Here is a 22,679-nt window from a genome sequence, read left to right as displayed (position 1 = left end):
CAGATGTCGTTGATGATAGATTAAAACGCGGTATCGTTTTTAGAGGCTATTGTTGAAGGTGAATAGAACTAGTCAATCAATTTAACTTTATATTCATTTAGAAAAAAAAACAGAATTAACTACCCTTTTTACAAAATGTCATTGAGAGAGGTATTTGTAAAACAATCTTGTAATTCATCTTAGTAGATATCCGTCTTATAAAATGTCCCATTTGTAATTGTCAAACCTTTATTATAACATTTTTTTTTCTTCTTGCTTATGTTTAGTATGAAAAAGGTTCTCACTTTCTTTTTTCTTTAAATTTACTTTCTATTTTTGCAGGTGGTGGAAAGAAGCTCGGAACTATTCAGTGCATTGGTTATAAAGAAAGTATCTCTGGAACATTGCGGTACATACACCTGCGTTGCTTCCAATCACGTGGCAAAAGTCAATCGGTCCACTGAGCTTTACATAAAAGGTAAAGCAAACTGTAGAATATCCAGCTTATTTTTTTAATTCTTCAAAAATTATTTCTTATGATGATTAAATATAGTTATTAGAAATAAATAAAAATAAAATTTTTCATAGTGATAGCTTTATTAGTTAAATGTTTTAATAATAAACGAGAATTATTTACTACAATGAGTTTTCTGTTTATTACACGGACCAGATGTTCCGTGAAGGACTTTAGTAATGTGATCATATTTTCATTGTATTTTTATGGCACATTACAGTTCGTCAGATCATCATAACACGCCTTTTCTTGTGTTTTTAATTAACGTCAGATTTTGACAGATAGAAATAATTGTGTTTATTTACTCTATGGTGCCGAAATGTCAGTTTTTTAAAAAGTCAAAGTACAACTTACTCTGTGATTTTAGAGGGAAAACAAAAATGTTGTTTTAACTATTATACTAGCAGTTGTTTTCCATTTTTATCTCCATACGATCCCTCCTTGTGGTTAATCCGAATTATAAATGTTATCTCAATTATTCGATTTATGAGATTTGCGCTGGGCAACATTTTGCGATTGATTTTTACTTTTATTGATTACGAATATATATTATAAAGGTAAGTAAATAAGATATATTCTATTATCAGGCATTGTTGGACATCGTAAATATTGTCCACCATATAATTTCCTGCTTTTCTTATTCATCCATTTGCAATCGCTTTTCTAAGATCGTCATTCTATCCGGAAGGAGGGTGGCCAATCATCATATCTTATTAGCTGATAGACGTATAGGAACCATAGCATAGGATATCTATTTCTCTTTACCACGCCTTAACTTGAGATTAGATCTTCTGATATCAATCATCTTTTCTTAAAAATATCGAATAGTGTGTAAGAAGTTATAAAAAAAAATATTTTCCTATATAGCTTGCATTTTCGATATATCAGTCATTAAGTGTTTGAGGCATTATGGAATAAGGCTAATTATATGTTGCCTGTTCCTCTGTTGGCAAAGCATCAACAGAAAAACACAACTAAAAAAGTTGTTTATCAATAAGATATAAACATCACTTTTTAGGAAAACCACTTTAATTTATGAAGTTTAAAATTGATTTTTAATAGCAAAGAGGATGTCTATCAGGTCAGCTATTGTAAAAAAAAATTATTTTGAATCATGAAAAATCTCTTTTCAGTGGCTCCTAAATGGGCAGAAGAACCTTCCAACTCCTCTCTTCTTCTGGGCAGAAGAGGAACTGTTTCATGCAGTGCCAATGGATATCCTCAGCCACAAGTGCATTGGATGAAGAAAGATGGTAAAATTAGTCATTAATGTATGAGAAATAATATGCAGGTTCTATGTATAAGAAAGAATAAAGGTTTTTTTCAGCAACAGTAACAAAAGTAACCTTTCACATAAATAAAAAATAAACACATGAAATATGCCTTAAACAAAGAATCATAAGGACCATTATTAAATGGATGCAGATATACAAACATTTTATCATAAATATGTTATACTAATATAAATCTGATTTTTTAAATAGTAGTAGTAATAAAGTATTTAAATGTATACTAGTATGTACAAGAAAGAATATTATATTATAGCAATTACATAATAATCATAAAATAGGATATAACATAATATAATAATAACAATACCATGTCTTATTTACACAATTATACTTTTCCCTTTTTTGTACTTATTATAAAAAAGGTTTTGTTATGACTAATATACAAAAACCGCATATATGTTATTATATATACTTTAGAAAAATATTTATATTATTTTTTGTTACAATATGATTCTTATATGTTTAATGGATATATTTTTCAGCTCTTCTTGGCACATGGCAGCCAGTTCTGGAACTAGCTGGAGGCGGTATTCTAAGCCTCCCTAATGGCACATTGATAATCGAAGAGGTGTCTCTAAGTGATGAGGGTTTGTACTCATGTAATGTTGAAAATGGAGTCGGCAGTCCTCTTAGCAAAACTATTTGGATGAGCGTTAATAGTAAGTATTACGTTAATTATATTGAGAATTAATATATTGTACATTTTCTGTAATTATGACTTAATTGCATTGTTTGTATAAAGACTGGACTATCATTAGTTACATAAAAAGGCAATAGATGGCGTTATTTTGTCACAAATCATTAATTTAAAAGCCGTATCTTCGGACTTCACCGATAGATGTCGCTCGCAGTATATTGATATTGCATAAAAAAGCATCGATTGGTTATGTCAATTAATTAACTGATAAAAGTCAAAGATAACATTGTATATGTAATACTTACATATATATAAAAAACCAAGTCGTTAAAATTTATTTTTAATACTAATGCTTATAGGAAATCTAATTATTGTACTATTATTTCTGTTACTTTATATGATAAGTATAATAAATATAAAATGATAATACGAGGTATGCCAGTGCTTATTAACCTTTTTAGGGCCATGCCCCAATTAAGCCTTTCTAAATTCTAAAATTCTTATATCTGCGTATGTAAAAAATATAATTTTAATATTAAAACGAAAGGTTTGAAAGCGTGTTGAATCCATTTTCGAATTGCCCCTCTGTTGGGCGTGGACACCATGTTTGTAAACACTGTGCTAAGCATGTACTTGGAGAGAAATACCAGCCAAAAGTTTATATTGAAAATATGAAATAGAGGGACCGGGAAGTAATGTCGTTTCTGTCAACATATTTTACAGAAAAAAATATTGATTTTTATAGCTCCGGCATTGAAAATTTGTATACTAAATGGCAAAAGATTGTTAACGAAGGTGAATATATTGTTGCTTCCTTTTGCCTGGTGATGATCCTCGGTTGACATTGATGGGGCCTTGACATCTCTTACGAAAAGCGCATGAGCTATAAAAACACCCTTCACTATTATTTAGCATCCAACAAAATGAAATGAATAAAGTGGTTCTTAATTTTATTTTACAGAACCTGTACACTTTGAAACAACTTCGGCGAATGTGACGTCACGACTCGGACACCCTGTTACCCTGGAATGCAAGGCACTCGGCGACGAACCCATTAGGATACTGTGGACGCATAATGGAAACATACTCGATTTTCAAATTCACAGGTTGGAATAATTATTTTTATGACAATCATCTTGTCCTCTCATCATAACCTCTTCCAAAGATCGCTATAATGGTCTTGCAGCCAGCTTCTTTCTCTGACCTGGACTATGTCATCATTCCACCAAAAGAGAGCCTACTCAAGCTGCATCTACCAGCTCGTGGTCGTCACTCAAGAAGCTTTTGGCCACAACGGCTTTCGGTTGCATATTTATAATATATAATATCATTAATTATTATACTTATATAATTTCATTTGTTATCACAATTGAACAATTTTTGTTTATTTACAAATATTTCTTTTTTGTGTTCTCGTTATTTATTTCACATAAGTGTTTTACTTTTCCTTCTATTCTATATGAGTGGTAGTACAGTAGTAGAGAACTAAGACTTGCGAACATATTTGGGATCTATTCCTGGATTAAAATCTATGATTCTATGATATCTAATTTTATATATAGGATTACCACTGCTCACAGAGAAGTTTCCAGAAGATAGACATCAGCGTTCTCTCTTTACCATAATACCACACTGCGATCGCCAACCCGCTTGCCAAGCGTGGCGATTATGATATATCCCCTATAGATATATTTGGAGGAGGAATGTGTTTTGCAGTGGGCGTCCATCTGGTTAAAACGACGACAATACTATATACTAACTCCATCAATATATACGTCAACTACCAGCTACTTATCCTTCTAATGATTTCACGATATGTTTCTCTATAAGAAATTATCTGGAGTTATAAGACTACGTTGTACTTTTTTAACGTCATAACTTTGTTTTTCTTGTACAATAAGAGTAGTAAATAGAATAAAAATTATAATATCGCGTTCTATTTTTTTATTTTCAGAGCAAAATTATCAGAGTCAAAAACATCGCTGGGTGTTACAAGCACTATCAATGTACAGTATTCGGAGACCGGCGATGCGGGATTATACCAGTGTAGAGCTAACAATCCGTATGGAGCGGCTACTTTTAATATATTTTTAAATATATTGGGTAAGATTAAAGCCTTCTACATAGCTTATCTAAAAGCTACCACTATTTTTTTTCTGCACATATGACCGGTATTATAATAACCGGTCTTTCAGTTACTTTCCACAATATTAACAATGGCTTAGTAATAATAATCAAGAACTAAGTATATAATTTAAAATGTCTTAATTTTTTAGAACCGCCGACACCGCCATCGGAATTGAGGGTAGAATCAGTTCGTGCGCGATCCGCAGTCGCGTCGTGGCGCTCGGCGAGAGTGCACGCGCCGCGATACGCTCTCCAATACGCGCCCGCTCATGTGGTTGACATCGGCTGGGAGCATGCAGTTACTCTTAACATAACTAGGTATCGCAAACATTCATTTAATGAATATAACAAATATTTTAATCTACTGGATATATCCTTCTCCTATGCTGCGCTTTCTGTATAACAAAAAAAGTGTTATATAGACTTTTAAATTACAAAATCCTAATAAACATGTCTGCATGAAACATATATGTCTTTCTATTTCAAGGCTGACTAAATACTGTGACTTATATTATTTCGATCATTTAGAAAAAAATCTTAAAATCTTTTATACCTATTTCCAATCAGCCCATATAAAGCGTTCACTATAAAACTATTGGTATGCTACAGGCCAATAACTTCTGGCAGTATAAAATCAGTAGGAACAAAATAATAACTAATTTCATTATAAATTAAACTGAAATTTAAAAATATTTTTTGTCTATTTTATCATTACGGTTTTAATTATTTCTGTAAGCATTGATTTTTAGATAGCGTGTACCTGACATTAAGTAATAACAAAAATATACACTAAACTCTTTAAAGCTGTTTCGCATATAAATTATCCTTACAAAACATTTCTCCGTGAGATATATATGTCTACCTATTCCGAGGCTTATTATTAAAGACTGACTTATGTTCTTAGAACGCTTACTCTATTCTCTATAGAGACAAAATTTGTTTATTATTCAACAGTGGTGGCCAATTTGAAAATTTTCAAAAACCTCTATTAAAAAAATATTTAAGTATGCTAAAAGGTATTAAAACTAAATTTTACAGAAATTATAATTATTGAAAACATGAAAATATTCAATTAATATATTATAAATTTTAATTTCCCCTTTAAATTCTATAAAATTTAGTGAATAATGGTTAACAATGGTTCTCAGATATCGTTTCAAATTCTTGTTAGTTATAATTGATCAATGTTTGTTTTTGATGGATTTTATATTAATCAAAGTCAAAAATAATCGTTCAAAAATCTGCATGGGGCTCGCTGGCGACATGTTAGCCCTCCTTTTAAAATACATCTCTCCTGGATCAATAATCCAGAAGATACTAAACCACTTTGGACTATGGTGGACTACTTTTGCTCACTGATGTCTTACTTCACAGGAAAGACAATGATATAAGGCAATTGGTGGAACTTCAGAATTTAAGACCTGCTACTGCATATGTGGTACGGGTTGCGACTGGCAATCAAGTCGGTGTTAGTCGCTTTACGGCGCCTGTGCACTTCACTACGCATGAAGAAGGTAAGGTTAGGTCTAATGGCCGCTAGAGCCTTACTCCTTGACAACCCCCCCCCCCTTTCGCAAGCCGTTATCGCCATTGTCATTACGACATTGTGACTTATACCCCTAACATTTAAAAATTTAACTGCTGATAAAAATATATTCAAATATATTCAGATTTTTATTATAAGAATAAGTACTTGTAATCATATTCTACTAAGAAATATAAGCTTTATTATGTTATTAAGAAAAAATAAAAATAAAAGCCGGCACTTGGGCGTGAATTCACGAAAAAAGAAGAAAATGTATAATAGATTATTTCATTTTGTAATGAAATTGCAATATGTATATACTAAAAATAGAAATAACAATTATAGTGTTTTAACGTAAATAGGATTTATTGTATATAAAATATAATCTGTCCTTACTGTTAATGTTTATCAATAAAATAATACATGTAAAACTGTGATCAAAAAGTAATTTTAATTCCTTTATTATAAGTAAAATCTTTATTTATTCTACCAAATCAATATTATCCCCTTCAAAGTAGTACCCGTCCGATAAAACGCACTTTAACCAACGCTTTTTCTCTTTCCTCGAAACAATTAGAATAGACTCCGGTATAGCCTTAAAGCCAATACCTTCGATTCGGTTTTAATCTACTCGTATCAAAACAGCATCCCCGCATTTGTCTTTTGATGAACAGCCTGATGCGTCACCAGAATATGGGTTGAGTTTTTGACGATTTTATGCCATAAAATTTAGCGATTTTGGCACCAATCGAGGCTTGACGTATGAGACACAACGTCCTTAAAAATGGTTCGAGCTGAACCAGATGATATTCCACATTTTGGGAAACACTCTTGGCAAATGTTATAGACAGTCGTAGGAAAAAATTGCCTGCGTTCCTAATGCCAGGGAATTTGAAAAGACAATTACACCATACTTTTTGATCACAGTAATATATCTATAAATTATTTATAATTTGTTACCATTTCTTTGTTACACTTTCAGCTCCGTCATTGCCGCCCATAAATATAGTTGTAGAACAGACAGATGCTCCAGGTGAACTATTTATATCTTGGCTACCGCCACCTAAAGAATCTCACAACGGAATCATCACTGGATATCAAGTGAAGGCCATACCACAAAATGTACCTTCAAGTGAGTGATATTGCGTTGCTATTGTTTAATTCTGGCAGTGACTTTTGGATTCTAAATAAAATAAATTTAACTAAGATATTTATTTAACTTCCAAAAAATTATTAAGGAATTATTTCAAGTGTGATTTTTTTTCTCTAGAATGGATCAAGTGGGCAGTTAAAATACCATTGGTGAAATAGAATTCTATTATTTTTTTACTTCTTAGAAAATTTACATTTAAAACACTCTGAATCGTAACTATCTAAATTAGTATTTTTTAACCTTTTATGTGCAAGCTAGTACTTTTCAAATTTTGAAGTGCCATGATCTACATATATTTTTTTATATTAAAGTGAAAGGGTTAAAGTTATGTCGAGTTCACTTTCGAACTGGTCCCACGTGTGGCCTGAGCCCCACGTTGGGAAACACCGATCTAAACACTACCATTATCATTGCAGTATTTATTTCTAGTCACAATACAGTGTTCGCCGAAAATAATATAAAGTCTCTCTTGTTACGACGTGCCAAATCAAATGCCGCGTACTGCACTATACTTCTGAATCCATATGTGTGACTCTTCTCCTTTAGTTATAAAATTAAAGCATTTTTTAAAAAAAAATACCTTAGTTTCAGAAGACACGGAAGCACGAACCTTGAAAGTATCCCAGAAGACAGGGAAACAGGAAACTAAGATAACTGGTCTCTTGAAGAATACACGGTAGGTGAAGAACACTATTTTCAACATTCTATAAACCTCTGGTGTTAATCAAGATAGAATTAGTAATTTATATATCTTTCCATAGATATTTATTTAATATTCCAGACAGGCCTAAACCGATCACACATTAGCTGGGTTTAATTGCTTTAACCATCAGTAAATGATAATCTCTGTCCAATAGTGGACATCTTACACGTAGACACATGGATTAAAATTATTTACTTGATACGCACTTAGCATTCCAGTTGAAAAGGACAGAAGCCTCATTGCTTTACTTTATTAATAGGGCTGGTTGGTAACGGCCTCTATCGAGATTTGTCGACAACTTAAAAAATGTCGTCTGTCTTTACTAAAGTGACTTTGTTACTGTTATTGCTGTGTCTCTAGGTAATTAAAAACACTTTCACTTTACTATTTAGTGGGCTAGCGTGACGAGTGGAGTTGACTCTTCAAAGAAACTCCTTTATTATCACTGATTTACATACAAAAAGTAATTTATACACAACTATGCTGTTTTTTTTTTTTGTTAAATACTCTATACACCCTACTTTCACCTTTCCTCTCTCGTCCTTCACAATTTAGATCATTCAGCATATATTTACACACTTTCTTTTACATCATTTTGTTTGCCTAATTACAAAGCGATATTGCCGCAATCTTACCTATTTTCAATTTGCAAGCCACTCTAAGCTCTCTACATACTGGACAAATAATCGCACTGTGCTACATTACCGTATCTCAGAGAGAGAGAGTGTGTGAATACGGTATGCAGATCTCTAATATACTCGGACTTCTGTGTTGGTGGTAGAGATCACCACCTAGTCATTTCAACGAATCTCTCAAGATGCGTGGCGGGACGTCCGTAACAATTCAAGAAAAGTATTAAAAATTCATGTTATGTTCGATGTTTTCCCAATTGAATTATGTAGATAAAAATATAATAGATAAAAAATAGACTTCATACGCACGCTGTCATTATAAATGGTAAGAGATGGGCTGCATTTCTGAACGGCCGTTAGACCAGTGTTTCCAAATCTTCATGGTGGTATCTCCTGCCTTACCCTTAAAATTATAATCCCTCCTTACGTAATATATATTATCCTAATATTAAATAATTGAATTGTTCACCTAGAAACTTAGCAAGATACTACTAGGTAATTTTTAACGAAATACAGTAAATAAATATTCAAAATATATAACGAAAAATTCAAATTCCAAACCCAGATAATTTTAATAAATTATATCATGAATATTAATTTATTATATATATTTTATATAATTATATACTGCAATTAGAATTTGCTTTTGCGATAATTCTCTATAGTCTAATTTCGAATTGTCCACGTTTGCCCCACGCTGGGAAACACTGACCCGGCATCTGTTAGATTTTTGACATGATACAGTATTTGTACATTTGTTCACAGGTATGCTGTTACGATATCTGCCTTCAACAGCGCTGGTTCGGGACCGTTCTCACTACCTGTGTTTCAAGATACTATGGAAGGAGGTAAGAATTATTAAAATATATTTAATAAGACAGTACATGAGTACATATCATATAAAGGTACTTTTATACATAGTGATGGGTTATATGTTTAAAAGCTTTAATTGTTTAATGTATGGTTCATATGCTCTCAATCAATACTACTAATATATATACACATATATACATACGAGTATATTGTGTGAAGATGTGATATATGTCATAGAGGCAGGAAGTGCTGTAAACGAAAACGAAATATAAAGTATCAAAATGCTAAACGCATTTTATTAATTATAATAAATACCTAAAATTTCTATATATCATTAATAACATTAAAAACTAAGAAATAATATCAATATCTCAATGCTTTACTGTGTACGTGGTAAGCCCTACAGTTTTTATACCTGTAACCAATCACCTTGTGTATCACATCACTATTTAATTGTTATTATTATTCCAGCTCCAGAACATGCGCCGACTTCCGTAGAATGCACCGCAATATCATCGACTTCGCTTCGAGTCGGTTGGCAGTCTATCACCTCGAACGGACAGGGCAGCTCATTGGTGGGATACACACTGTTGTACGCTACCGAAGGTACGTGCCAAATCAATTGACGATAGTAAACTTTATTTACACTTTTTTATGGACCATAGACAATAAATAGAGGAAAAAAAGATATGGTACAAGAGGCGGTCTTATCGCTCGAGATGATTTCTGCCAGACAACCTGTGCCATTATAATATCAACCTGACAATATTTCGCCGGGAATTTCGGCTATAGACAATACATTGATTGTTACCATAGTAATAAAAATAAAGCTTTAATTCATTCCATAAAAATAACTTAAAATTTATAATATATATTAAATTTGTATGGATACCCTTAGAATAAAAGCCTCCTCAAAAGCTTTCGATATAGCTCTATCTTTGGCAACCTGTAGCCACCCTAGTGGCGGAGCTATGGTATTTGGGGCTTGGTAAAAAGAGAAAATAATTTCAAAATTCAGAACAGAATGTAGTTAATATATATTTTTTTGGTTCAAAATAATAATAAATATATATAAAATAACATGTTCATATTATTTAACACCTTTTTTACCACAAAAATAGTAAAATTCGATATTCTTTTTATGTTATTTACTTTTAATTATGGTTTTCATTTTTCTTTTAACATTTCATTATTCATCATTCAAAAAAAAATTCAAAAAAATTATTTTCAACTTTGGTGCCCCCCTGCTTGTGGTGCCTGGTGCGGCCGCCTCGCTCGCCACCCCCTTGCTACGCCACTGAGCCACCCGTGACCTGTAGCCAGGATCCCGTCAGCCCATCTAGCCTTTACATTACTTTCTGGTCCTCCTAATATATATATTTATATCTTATTATTACTATTATTTTTATAATCCCAAGCATTTATAATTTAATATTAAATTTTTTAATTACAATTAAATATATTATTATACTTCTTTTTTTTCTCCTATAGATAACCCCTCTTATACACTTATATATATGAATATTTGTAATTTCAGATAGCGCATGGCAGAATCAGACATCGGTCCACACGGAGCTGTATCTGCAAGGCCTCGCTAAATACACGAATTACACGGTGAAAGTTGCCGGTTATTCAAATTATGGCCTTGGACCATTTTCGTATCCAATTGTATGCGCCACTTTACAAGACGGTAGGTAAAAATTTTTTACGAGAAATTCGCTTATTTGCAATACAATTTGAAAATATAACAAATTCAATGGATTTGAAAACAATGGACAAATCGCCTAAAACAGTTTTAATTTTTTTTTTTCAAAATTACACTAATACAAACTATACAATCAAGGAAAAAACCTTTAATAATATTTCTCTACACTTATTATAAGTTATATCTACATGCTCTAATAGTTTATAACTTCCCTTTTTTCGTTTAACAATTTATATAGAAAGTATAAGTCCCGACAAAATCGGTTCAGCCATTTTAGAGATCGCTACAAACAGACAAAGAAAATTTAAAAAAATGTAATTTGGAATAAATACCGTATCATATGCATATAGTTAAAAACGATTATATTAATATTACGAATATATACCACAATTATATTTATTTGCAAATGTTTATGTGTAGTTATAACTAACTGTAATATAAGTAACTGTAAGAATCTTCAGGAAACTTTTATTTAATATCCATATTATCCAAAAATTTAGCAAAAGTCCTATTATAATATTGTATCCTAGTGAAAATCAAAAAAAGAAAACTTATAATAATGTCTTGAAACTTTGTAACTTCGGACGTAGCCGATAGATGGCTCTAGTAGTCTAATGAATCGTACAAAAGAAACGTTGCTCGTTTGAAACGGCATATATACTTGATATATTTATTTGTAACTTACACGGTGTTGTTACCTAAATAGATTCAGCAATTACGACGTATGTAATCTCTCTTTCAGTACCGGACCCACCGGCAGATGTAAAAGCTCTGGTGTTATCGCCCACGTCTCTGCTGGTGAGCTGGAAACGCCCTGATCATCCTAACGGAGAGTTGCTGTACTACACTGTCTATGTGAAACCCACTTCTAGGTACACATGTTTACTTTTTATGAGAAATATTAACTATATCTTAATATATCTTCAATATAGCTACCTAATTATGTCTCTGCCTTTTTATATATATAAATATGTTATTTGTCTTTATACATTAATAATGTTTTAGGTTTCAACTCGTCAGTTCATCGTTGATTCAAATGTTTAACACTTCCAATAAGTTGGATTTCTCTTCCAGAACTCTCTTTTATTTCATGATGCTTGGTGCCATCTTAGCTTGTTATCCAGTAAAATAGTAGTTTAAGTGTAAATTGCTCTTACAAGAACTAGATTGAGAATATTTGCCGTGGATTCGTCTTAAATCATAACTTGTTTGGAACATATTAAAAGTTGAACGACGCCATTATGAGATGTCAACTAGTGCTTTTTGTCCACTAGTGAACATAAGCTTCCTTCATAGATATCCAAAGAGACATCTTTCTTAATGGTTCCTTTATTTGAGGGACGTCTCATTCTTCTATCTCAATCTATGACATGTGCTCGTTTACAAAATACTTTTCTTTTTCAAAATTTCTTTCTTTAATTTTCTCTTTCTACCATTCATATAATCTCGTATTCTCTCTTTTTCTTTACTTCATAATATTCTATAACTTTTATTTGTATTATGTTCACACATAACCTTCTGTCTACTTAATAATATTACCTTTTACTTTTTGAATTTTTATTTATTATTTATTTAATATATTTTCTCCGCTATTAAAATTATTTTTTATTACTATATCAAAGTAATTTATCATTATTATCCGGTCAAAGGTTTTATTTATATTTATAACTTTCTTTATGACCTCTCAGTATTTAATGGATCCGTCCATCCTAAATAAGAATAGGACCAATATTTAGCCACTTCCGCACATGCAGTGGTAGTCGTGCAACAAAGTGCACCGCCCGCTAGCCCGCTGATAAATGCGCATGCGGCAAACAATGCGAATTACACAACTGCCACCGTTAAATCACTCAACACGTGTTTCACCCCTCCACGGGGCATCTTCAGGAGTTATGTTACACCGATTAGTATGTATGTATGTATGTTATATGACTGTGTTTGGCACTAACTACTGTGACTACCACTAAATGTGTCTAAACATTGGTCCATTTCTTACTCTCAGTATTGTTAGAATCTGTGGTGGTGTCCTGCATCATCTATCAGAGAGGCAATGCTACCACTCTCTACCTTCCTAGCTCGATCATCAACAGCATTAATTTGAAGCAGTTTTCGTTCATCGTCTTATAGCGACTTTAACCAGAACATCTATCTTATGGACATCTCACTCTGCGCTTGTCTACCGTAGCCTCCCCTTTCTACCTCCAGACTCAAGCACAAGACTCCAGCGGTCATCTGTTTTGTCCACTATGCTACCTTCTTCTATTGCTACTTCAACTTGTCGATTAACTATACTTGCCAATGAAGGCTAGAGTGAGAGAGCAGGTTTGAATTAATAAATGCGTGTTTAAAAATATTTATGTATATTTTTTTAACATACATGTATATCTAATCCAAATATCACACAGCAATGGTCCGCCACAGACGCACCGCGTCGAAGCCGAGGGTCGCACCGTCGCAGAGCTGAAAGAACTTACCACCGGCCGGACATACGAGGCTTGGCTTACCGCCAGTACTCGTGCTGGTGAAGGAGCTTCCAGTAGACGTGTGTCGCATACGCCTTCGCAAAGAGGTATATTTAAACTGCCTATACAAGTAAATATTCGTAGGTAAAAGAGATACCCTAAAACAGAGCGGCACTTGCAGCGTTATGGGTGTCAAATATTAATAATTTACTAAATAAATTTTTGTTGAACATACCCAAAAACATCATGTAAAATATTACATTTATACATATAAATTAAATTAGAGTGTCTGTTTGAAATATATAAATAACCGCTTTTTACTACTTGCATATGTATACGGTTTATTATAAATACGGTTTATGTACCAAAAATAGATTTTTTTTCTATTTTGTCTGTCTGTTCTGGCTAATCTCTGAAACATTATTAGAACAGATTCAACAATCATTAACTTAGGCTTTTTCAGAAAATTCTTATAAAAAAAGAGGATAATAAACTTAATATTTATTTTGTTAAAATCGACGCGAACAAAAATCGCAGGCGCAGATATATTATATGGTAAATTTGAGGACATGTTCAACAACTTTCAGAAATCGTGTAAGATGAAAATCTATAAATATTTTTCAAAAAACCTTGCAAAAGAAATAATAATGACAAATGTTAACTGCTGAAAAAAAGTTTGCTCAAAGGTGCCGTCGGTTGCTTACACCAGTGCTTCACAACCGGTGTGCCGTAGATCTAATACAAGGGTTCCGCGGTAAAAACTAATAAATTAGAATTTTTCATTACACATATTTTGTATTTGAGACACAGTGGCACGTCACGTTCACTCGTCTCTCGAATAGATAGATTTCGGTGTGCCGTTTCTAGGAAAAACGTTTTTAAATTCTAGGAAAGATAATGGTGCCGTAGATGAGATAATGTTGCGAAGCACTGGCTTACACTAAGAGAAAAGAGAGATTTTAGAAAAATTCAAAAATAAAATTCTTTTGTCTTTTCACGTATATTACACATTTTTCGTTTTATTTATATGATTAATTTTCGCTGACTTAATAATGCTTGCTTTTCTTTTATCTTGTTCAAAATATAATAATTAAAAAATAAAACATTGAAGATCATTATGCGTGGGTTCATTTAATGTATAGTACAGTACCCGGCGATAAATTTTGCACATCGACCTTTGGAAAGGGACAGTCGGCTAATTTAGGCTTTAAGAGCACTATCTCTGTCCAACAGTACCTATGTGTCGTTTTGTCTGTCGTTATATTTCGTGCGGCAGAGATAACAACGCTCTACGAAAGTTCGATGTGCAAAATGGTTGCAGGTTTGATAAAAAAATTTATTACTGCATATAAGATTAAATATTGTTTACCATTTCTCCCTGCAGGTTTCGATAATGGTCTGTCCCGTTCCAATACAAGAAATAAATTAATATGTCATATTACCAAGTCACTTTATACAGGTTGATCGGAAATAGTAAAAGCTTTAAAGGTTCTTGCTGACAAATGAGGTAGACATACCCTTCATACCAGGTTCTTTTTTTTTAAAAATTTCACACCTTATTGCTAAATCTAGGATGTTGATTCCTCCAGCAGGTTGATCCAGACTTTCAACCAGTGTTATTTAATTTCCAGTGGTGGCAGGCGTCGCGTCGTTAGGAGGGGTGGTGTCGGTGGGAGTGGGGAGTTCGTTACTCCTAGCGTGTTCTTGTGTGGGTTCACCACCACCACGTACTGTATGGTATCACAACCACAATATCATCACTCATCACCCCAGATTCACCAGGAACCACGATGACAGTCTGCTTATAAATAGTAAGTCAGAAAATCTCTATTCTCTTTGGATGTTTGATATTTCTCATTTACACATGTACGCTTGACAGTTATGTTCTATTTACTTATTTATGCGTATTATTATCCATATAGAATAAATTAAATTAATTATTAGTAAAATACAGATACAAGTTTAATGTGTAATAAATTATTATACATTATATTTATATACATATATATACACATCTATATATATATATATATATATATATATATAATATCTATAATATATAATATACGACATACAATGACCTATGTAAAAGTGGCATGTCAAAACAATTGTGATGGTGTTATTTGCTTTGGTTTATAATATCAATCTTAAAATCATGGTTTTTCAAAATTGTGATAACATAAACACTCGACCACTGACCTAGCGATTAATCAGTAAGCCTTTATGTAAATTTTATTTTTTCCATGAGAACCTTCTACAGAGTATTAAATAAACTGTCTAAATTTTATGTGCATATACATTGAATAGTAACATAATAATAACAAAGTAACTTGCCCAATGAATTGGTATATCTCAGTACCAGTGGGCAGATCACATAGCGCGGAGTAAATGGCCGCGCCTTAAAAGTTTGGATAGGAGACCATGTACTGGCAAGCCTTAAACCTTCACCCACGAGATGGATAGGTGACCTGGTGGTTAAGATCGCGTGAAGATGCTGGATACAACCAACGAATCCTGAAATGGACATTCTATATCTAAAATAAATTATTTATTTTGTTATATAAGACATTTATTTGATAATAATTTTCCAGACATTGACCAGTCTCTGAGTGGAAATTACACATGTCTAGCCAAGAACCTGTACGGGTCTGACTCCGTGGAATACGTGGTGATTGTGCTACCATTGCCCGAAGCTCCTATACTTCGAGCCACTCCATACAAGGACTCTATACTGGTGGACTGGGAACAGCCTTACTACACTCTCACCAATAGGAGTATCAGTCAAAAGATCAGTAAGTATTTATACACAAGAATAATTTTCTATGGAATCTTCTATCGGTGAACTTATATGTATTTCTTTAAATGAGACTAATGATTTGAAAATAATCTTTTTCAAATTGCCAAATAAGTATATTGTTTCGCTGCTATTATTCACCTTATATATTCACATGATATTTTAATTATAAAATTCGTTTACTAATTTAGTCAACTGTTGAAATATACACTGCATATGTCATAGTTATATTTAATGGAATCAGAGCGTTACCTTGCGGAAGTCCATCCTAAGTAAGAAAAGGACCAATATTTAGCCACTTCCGAACATGCAGTGGTAGTCGTGCAACAAAGTGTACCGCCCGCCAGCCTGCTGATAAATGCGCACGCGGCAAACAATGCGAACCACACAACTGCCACCGTCAAACCACTCAAGTGGTGGCGGGCAGTGCACATTGTTGCACGACTGCCACTGCATGTGCGGAAGTGACTAAATATTGGTCCTTTTCTTACATAGTTATATTCGTACCGGCGTGTCAACTCCCTAAATACGGCGTGTCAACCTTCCTCAAGATATATCTGTGGAGAGATATATCATAATCGCTGTGCGGTATTATAGTACGTAGAGAACGCTGCCAATCTTCTGGAGATTTGTCTGTGAGCAGTGGTAATTATATATAATCACTAAGTGTGAATTATATAATATTGTATTCTGGGAATCGAACACGCGACCCACGCGAGTCACAGTTCTCTGTCCCTGAGCTACCACTGTTCATAAGATTTGTAGTTAATTAGATATATATTTTAAAACACATATATTTCATATTAATTGTTATAAACACTCAATGCTTTCAGTAAAACAATTATTAAGAATCCAAACTAGACGCAGTCTTTTTCAACTGGAGACGTATATTTTTAATTAATTTGTTTGTAGTAATTTTCATTATGATATATACCTTTTTTCTATCTTGTCCGTTTCTACTGTGCTTTAATAATTGTTATTGCAAACATTTTTGTGAAATGGGTGATAGGTTAGGTATAACATCGTCACCATCCACAAATAGTGACATATCATCGTGTGTTAAAACGATATGCTACTTCCCTCTAACCGCAACCAGATCACGTGCTAGATTATATCCTGTTCCCACTCTAAGAGAAGATGATTTTCCCAACAGTGGTAAAATGACAAGATTTTTCCCGTGGCACTATATCGCGAGATAATCTATTTCCAGCGCCATCTATCGGTGTTCTTCCAACTTACACCGGTCTAATCTTGTGTCCAGTATTAGGAAATTCGGCTTTGTTACATATTTATTGTCTATAAATCTATATTAAACTAAATTAAGTAACCATATACAATTTTTGATCATACCAGGTTACAGTTTAACATGGAAAGAAGCCAGTGGTCCTTGGCAAGAAGCTTGGCCTGCTAACAAGCTGCCAAACCTGTCTGGAGTCCAAAAGCACGCGTTGACGGGCCTCAAATGCGGAACTAAATATTCGCTACGTATCACGGCTACGAACAAAGTAGGGACCTCCCAGCCGGCGTATATTGACGTCAGCACACTTGGCGGAGGTAAATAAGTTATTTATTTATTACACGCAACCTTAATGCAATTTTATATTGTCTCTTATCCTCGTAAAAGACAATATGAACAGGTATAATTGATGTTTTCTCTATATATAGTTAAACTAAAAAACACAGTTTATACACATATGTGGACATATTGAGACTCAAATGTTTGGCAGGCTTTCTCAAGCTATATTGTATATTAAGGGATATCAGGCGAATTCAATTTGATGTCTGTCGCATACCAACAGAAAAAATAGCTAATATATTTACACAGGCTTAATGTATGTATATATGTATATACATATATATATGGAAAGCTTTAAAGCATTTTATTGATATAATAAGCTATACTTTACATAAACCTTAGAGGTATATTTTAATTTTGATTGTTTCAATATTGGCTGTTTACAGTTAGATCTTACTTTTTACTATAATTTCGACTTCTGAGTGCCATACTTTATAAATAACTTCTCAACATTCCATAGATTTCAATATGTAATCGATCGCGTTGAAGAAAGAGGGTACCATGAAGGCCGCTTTGCAATGCATTGCCGTACACTTACACTTACCAGATTAGTCTCTCTCGTAAATAATTAATGAAATACTTAATAAATAAATAATTATATAAAAATATGGAAAAAATAGTTGAAAAAATAACTTGTATCATAATGCGCTTCTTTAGTGTCGGTAGAGCAGTGGCTCTTTAACCTTGACACTACAGAGATGGCGCTGTTAATAATGTTGTTATAATGGCGTCCAATTCGAGTGACCGGTCGGTAAGGCAGCGAGCCTATGAAAACCTATGAAGGTGTTCTATATCCAATGGCACCAGCCTTTACGCCACTGCTTTACCGACATTAAATAAGCGCAGCACAATACAAAATAGAATTATTAAAGGAACTAGTTTCTTTACAAATATATTTGTTCATAGTCCCAATACCACCGTCAACAAACGAATGGCTTTGGAGCAACTGTTCGCATATATATATACAACTGGCCGGCTGGGACGACGCCGGGTGCGAGCTGAGGTCCTGGGACGTGGAGTATCGCACCCTCGGCTCGAGGAATTGGATCCGGGCGCACAACACCCTGGTGAATACAAATATTCATATAGTTTAATATTAATTAGTCGTTATGAAAATATTTGAACTTTAATTATACCAAAAATTTCCTTAAACTTTACCATTATATCAGTTTTCGGTTGCGTATATTTATAAGATTTCTAACACTATAATAAAAATGAAAAAAAAAATTAATCACTTAACTTTTACCTAATTTTGTCACCGTACCCAAAAAACTGCTGCTTATTATTATAAGAAATATGAATTAATAGAGTGATAATTTCTTTACATAGCTTTAATTTATTTAGTACCATCGTCTTCTTCTCCAGTCGTTTGTCAAAATATTTAGAAAGAAAACTTTGGTACAAAAATCCTGCAGTACCGTAATTTGGAATCAATCTTCCTAATAATAACTTATAATGTTTCTATACAGACTTATTCCAACCCTTCTTGGAGCATATACCAAGCTAACAGTCCGTCATACCGGACCGGGTCGTTCGCGATCAGCGATCTCTCACCAGGCACCTGGTACCAGGTCCGCATAACCGCCACCAACGAGGCTGGCGGCGTCACCACTACGTACAATTTTGCAACCAAAAATGAAGATGGGAGTAAGTACAGTCAAACGAATTATAAGTTTAAAATTGAGTGTAAATACTCGTAGATAAATAACCAACCGACACCCTTTGCAAGGCATAGAAGCCAGACAAGTAAACTAGGACCAACGTTCTTAAAAATATGCAGAACGATTGCGTAAAACGTGATAAAAGAAAATAAATTGTAAAAATTGTAAAAATGGCAAGTAAATAATTAAGTAAATAAAATAATAGGTATAAAAATGCATACCTATAATAGATCAAAAATGTGATATAGAATAAAAACAAAGAAATTGTAATAGTTAAGATATGAGAAGAAGAAAGAATGGTATCGAATAAAAGGAAAAATGTATATGAATAGGAAAGAATGACAAATAAACAAAGCATGATAAAAAAAAAAACAAAAAACAATGACTGCTGCGTTCACCGGTCTGGCGCTACCCGCATCCAGCGAGTTTTCTTGACCTTGACTACGTCATCAGTACACCTAGTGGCCAGGAAGGCACGCATTCGTACGACTTCGGTTCAACTCGGAAAGCCGAGCATGAAAATTGGCGAGAAATGAATAGCCTTGCTAATTAATGACGGAACCAGATCCAGGTTCCTCAAGTTTAGTAGAACAACTACGGCAGATGCAATAAATATAAATAAAAGTTAAAACCTAAAGTTATATATTATAAGTCGGGTAAACAAAAAAAACTTAGGTGGAAATAAATGAAAAAAAATATTAAAACAAAATAAAGACCCTGTCCCTGAAACTACATAGAGAAGAACGAGAGGTCCCAAAAAAGGGGCCACTTTAAAAAAATAGCATCGACAATTGATAATAATACAATTGCGTAGTGGAAAAATTATGTCTTCTTTAATTCAATTCCATAATCTACCAAAAAATCCTACCAAACTTTTGGTAGGTTATGGCAATGACATAGAATAATGCATAAAAAAGGTCAGGGTAGTTCCACATCTTCACATATAGTGTGTCTGTATAAAAATATATGATAAAAACTTACCATAGAAAACTGATATTTAGTAGATATAGTGATAATAGACAAGTTTCTTTGCATGTAAAGCAATGTTCAAGAGTATCAAACCTTTTTAATTCCTTAGATAACTCCGGACTCTGATAATCGACTTTAATACCTTACTAGTTAGGTTCAACATCGCTCCTCGTGTAAAATTATCGATTATATGCAAAATATATCAATAATAATTTGCGTATATGCAAAACATACCTGAAGTTTTGAATTCTTGAGCGACTGTCTGTTGCTGAAATATGTTTTGTTTTATCCAGGTGAAGTGGGACCGCCGTCGGATTTCTTCGACATCAATATGATGGTCATAGTCTGCAGTTCGATCCTGCTGGCTCTGTGCCTGGTCAGCTGCGTCTACATACTGGTGAAGAGGCAAAGGTTCGTATGGAACCACCATGACATTTCTGGTATTGGTCAGAAATTTGAAGTAAATTTTATCTTGTTTATTATAATGTATATCTATGATTTAAATTGCTATTCAACGATCACTCCCCTTTTACCCTTCCAATCAGGTAAAATTTACCGACTAACTCGACTAAAGAAATATTCCTACCAAATTTTCAAGTATCTGAACGAAATTTCAGATATATCGTAATGAATAAGCGCTTACATGGAAATCTCTTATAGGTGGATTGGTTATATATGTAAGACATTTAAAGGTTACGTTAATGTGTAGTTCATTTTTCAACAAAAAACTTTATAGTTTTAACATCTATTTCTATTCATCCTGTATAAAGTAATTCGTCTGGAACTTTTTACAGATCGATAAGTTATGGCAGTACAATGTCTGCAGGGTCAGATAGTAAACAATAATAAATTTTTATATGTTAGAAAAGAACCAATATTTAGCAATTCCGCACATGCAGTGGTAATCGTGCAACAAAGTGCACCGCCCGCCAGCCTGCTGATAAATGTGTATGCGGCAAACTATGCGAAATACGAATGCCGGACACAGAGTGCACTAATCGATGTAACACAACTGAAGATGCCCCGTAGGGGTAAAACACGTGTTGAGTTATTTGACGGTGACAGTTGTGTCATTCGCATTGTTTGCCGCTTCATGATTATGATGTTTAATCGAATTAGAAATTAATTAGCTTAGATTTATCCCGCGTTCTAATTTTAAAAATCTTTTATCTTTAGATGCAGTTTTAAAATACTTCCTTACTCAAGCGATTGCCTCTATTAATTTTTTATTTTCAATTTTAATATTAATAATTATATTTAAAATAATTTAAATTAAATATTTCTTATCTATTATAATTAATTATTAAATATTAATAAAAATAGGATCAGTCCCTTTCCATTTTTTATTCCCCAATATTATTGGAGGATTATTATGATTCAATTTTTTTATTCTTATAACCTGCCAAACATCGTAAATACCAAATTTAAATAACCTAGACAGAGTAAATCTCTCTTAGTTCGATTCTTGGCTCGATTCATCACAATTAGGAGTCTATATTTTTTTTAATCAAACATGAAATCGTTTTCAATTCCAGGAGTGGTAACCTGACGGAGTACCGGGACTCCATCACGGCGGATAATAAGTCCGGAAGTGGTGACGTCACAGCCAACACTTCGCACAGCAACCTCGCTGGCGTCAAAGACAATGCGGTGAACGCGCAGAACAGAATTTACAGCGCCCCCATACACATGAGAAATAACAGCAAACACGGTAATCACTTTTTTCTTATCGTATTAAATCACCCTGTATAAAGTTGTCACTCTTAATTTTTTTCAAATGAATGCAATAGGTCAATAACTTCTATTATTAATAATTAATATTTCTGAAACATACCATATAACAACTATTTATAATCACATTATACTTTTGTACTAGCATTTCGTCTGACTTTCTCGGTTAAATAAAAAACGTGGTCAATTAGTAGTTAGTGGAAGTCTAGAGCTAGTGAGGGTGGTATCCTTATCTGTGAAGATTAACACCACTCCCATGAATTAATGTAACATGTTACATGTTATTGACAGCAACGGTGGTGTTCGATTTGGAATACCGAAAATGTGGGGATGGGTTTACTTGATGATGTCCATTGTTGGACACAGACATTCTGTCTATATTTGCAATAGTAATGGTTGTCCATAG

At 33.3% G+C, this 22,679-nt stretch overlaps 1 protein-coding gene across 1 annotated transcript in view; it reads left to right on the top strand.

Annotated features, from left to right (window-relative positions):
• The window catches only part of LOC137924488 (cell adhesion molecule Dscam1-like), a 130,549-nt gene that overhangs the window by 103,829 nt on the left and 4,041 nt on the right, over positions 1–22,679 (top strand). The window contains exons 7-27 of the mRNA XM_068767873.1: positions 322–457; positions 1,627–1,746; positions 2,268–2,444; positions 3,384–3,528; positions 4,377–4,525; positions 4,699–4,867; positions 5,924–6,063; positions 7,057–7,206; positions 7,813–7,903; positions 9,328–9,410; positions 9,847–9,981; positions 10,913–11,065; positions 11,823–11,952; positions 13,486–13,649; positions 15,174–15,353; positions 16,134–16,334; positions 17,690–17,890; positions 18,819–18,979; positions 19,382–19,559; positions 20,836–20,953; positions 22,078–22,253. Of these exons, the coding sequence (XP_068623974.1) occupies positions 322–457; positions 1,627–1,746; positions 2,268–2,444; positions 3,384–3,528; positions 4,377–4,525; positions 4,699–4,867; positions 5,924–6,063; positions 7,057–7,206; positions 7,813–7,903; positions 9,328–9,410; positions 9,847–9,981; positions 10,913–11,065; positions 11,823–11,952; positions 13,486–13,649; positions 15,174–15,353; positions 16,134–16,334; positions 17,690–17,890; positions 18,819–18,979; positions 19,382–19,559; positions 20,836–20,953; positions 22,078–22,253 (3,157 nt within the window). The remainder of the gene's footprint in view (positions 1–321; positions 458–1,626; positions 1,747–2,267; positions 2,445–3,383; positions 3,529–4,376; positions 4,526–4,698; positions 4,868–5,923; positions 6,064–7,056; positions 7,207–7,812; positions 7,904–9,327; positions 9,411–9,846; positions 9,982–10,912; positions 11,066–11,822; positions 11,953–13,485; positions 13,650–15,173; positions 15,354–16,133; positions 16,335–17,689; positions 17,891–18,818; positions 18,980–19,381; positions 19,560–20,835; positions 20,954–22,077; positions 22,254–22,679) is intronic.

This window comes from Battus philenor, unplaced genomic scaffold (assembly GCF_028537555.1).
Source record: "Battus philenor isolate CCGP_79_NKW_IND1 unplaced genomic scaffold, ilBatPhil1.0.hap1 SCAF_24, whole genome shotgun sequence".
In the NCBI taxonomy this organism is placed as follows: Eukaryota; Metazoa; Arthropoda; class Insecta; order Lepidoptera; family Papilionidae; genus Battus; species Battus philenor.
This window is presented reverse-complemented; position numbering and strand designations above follow the sequence as displayed.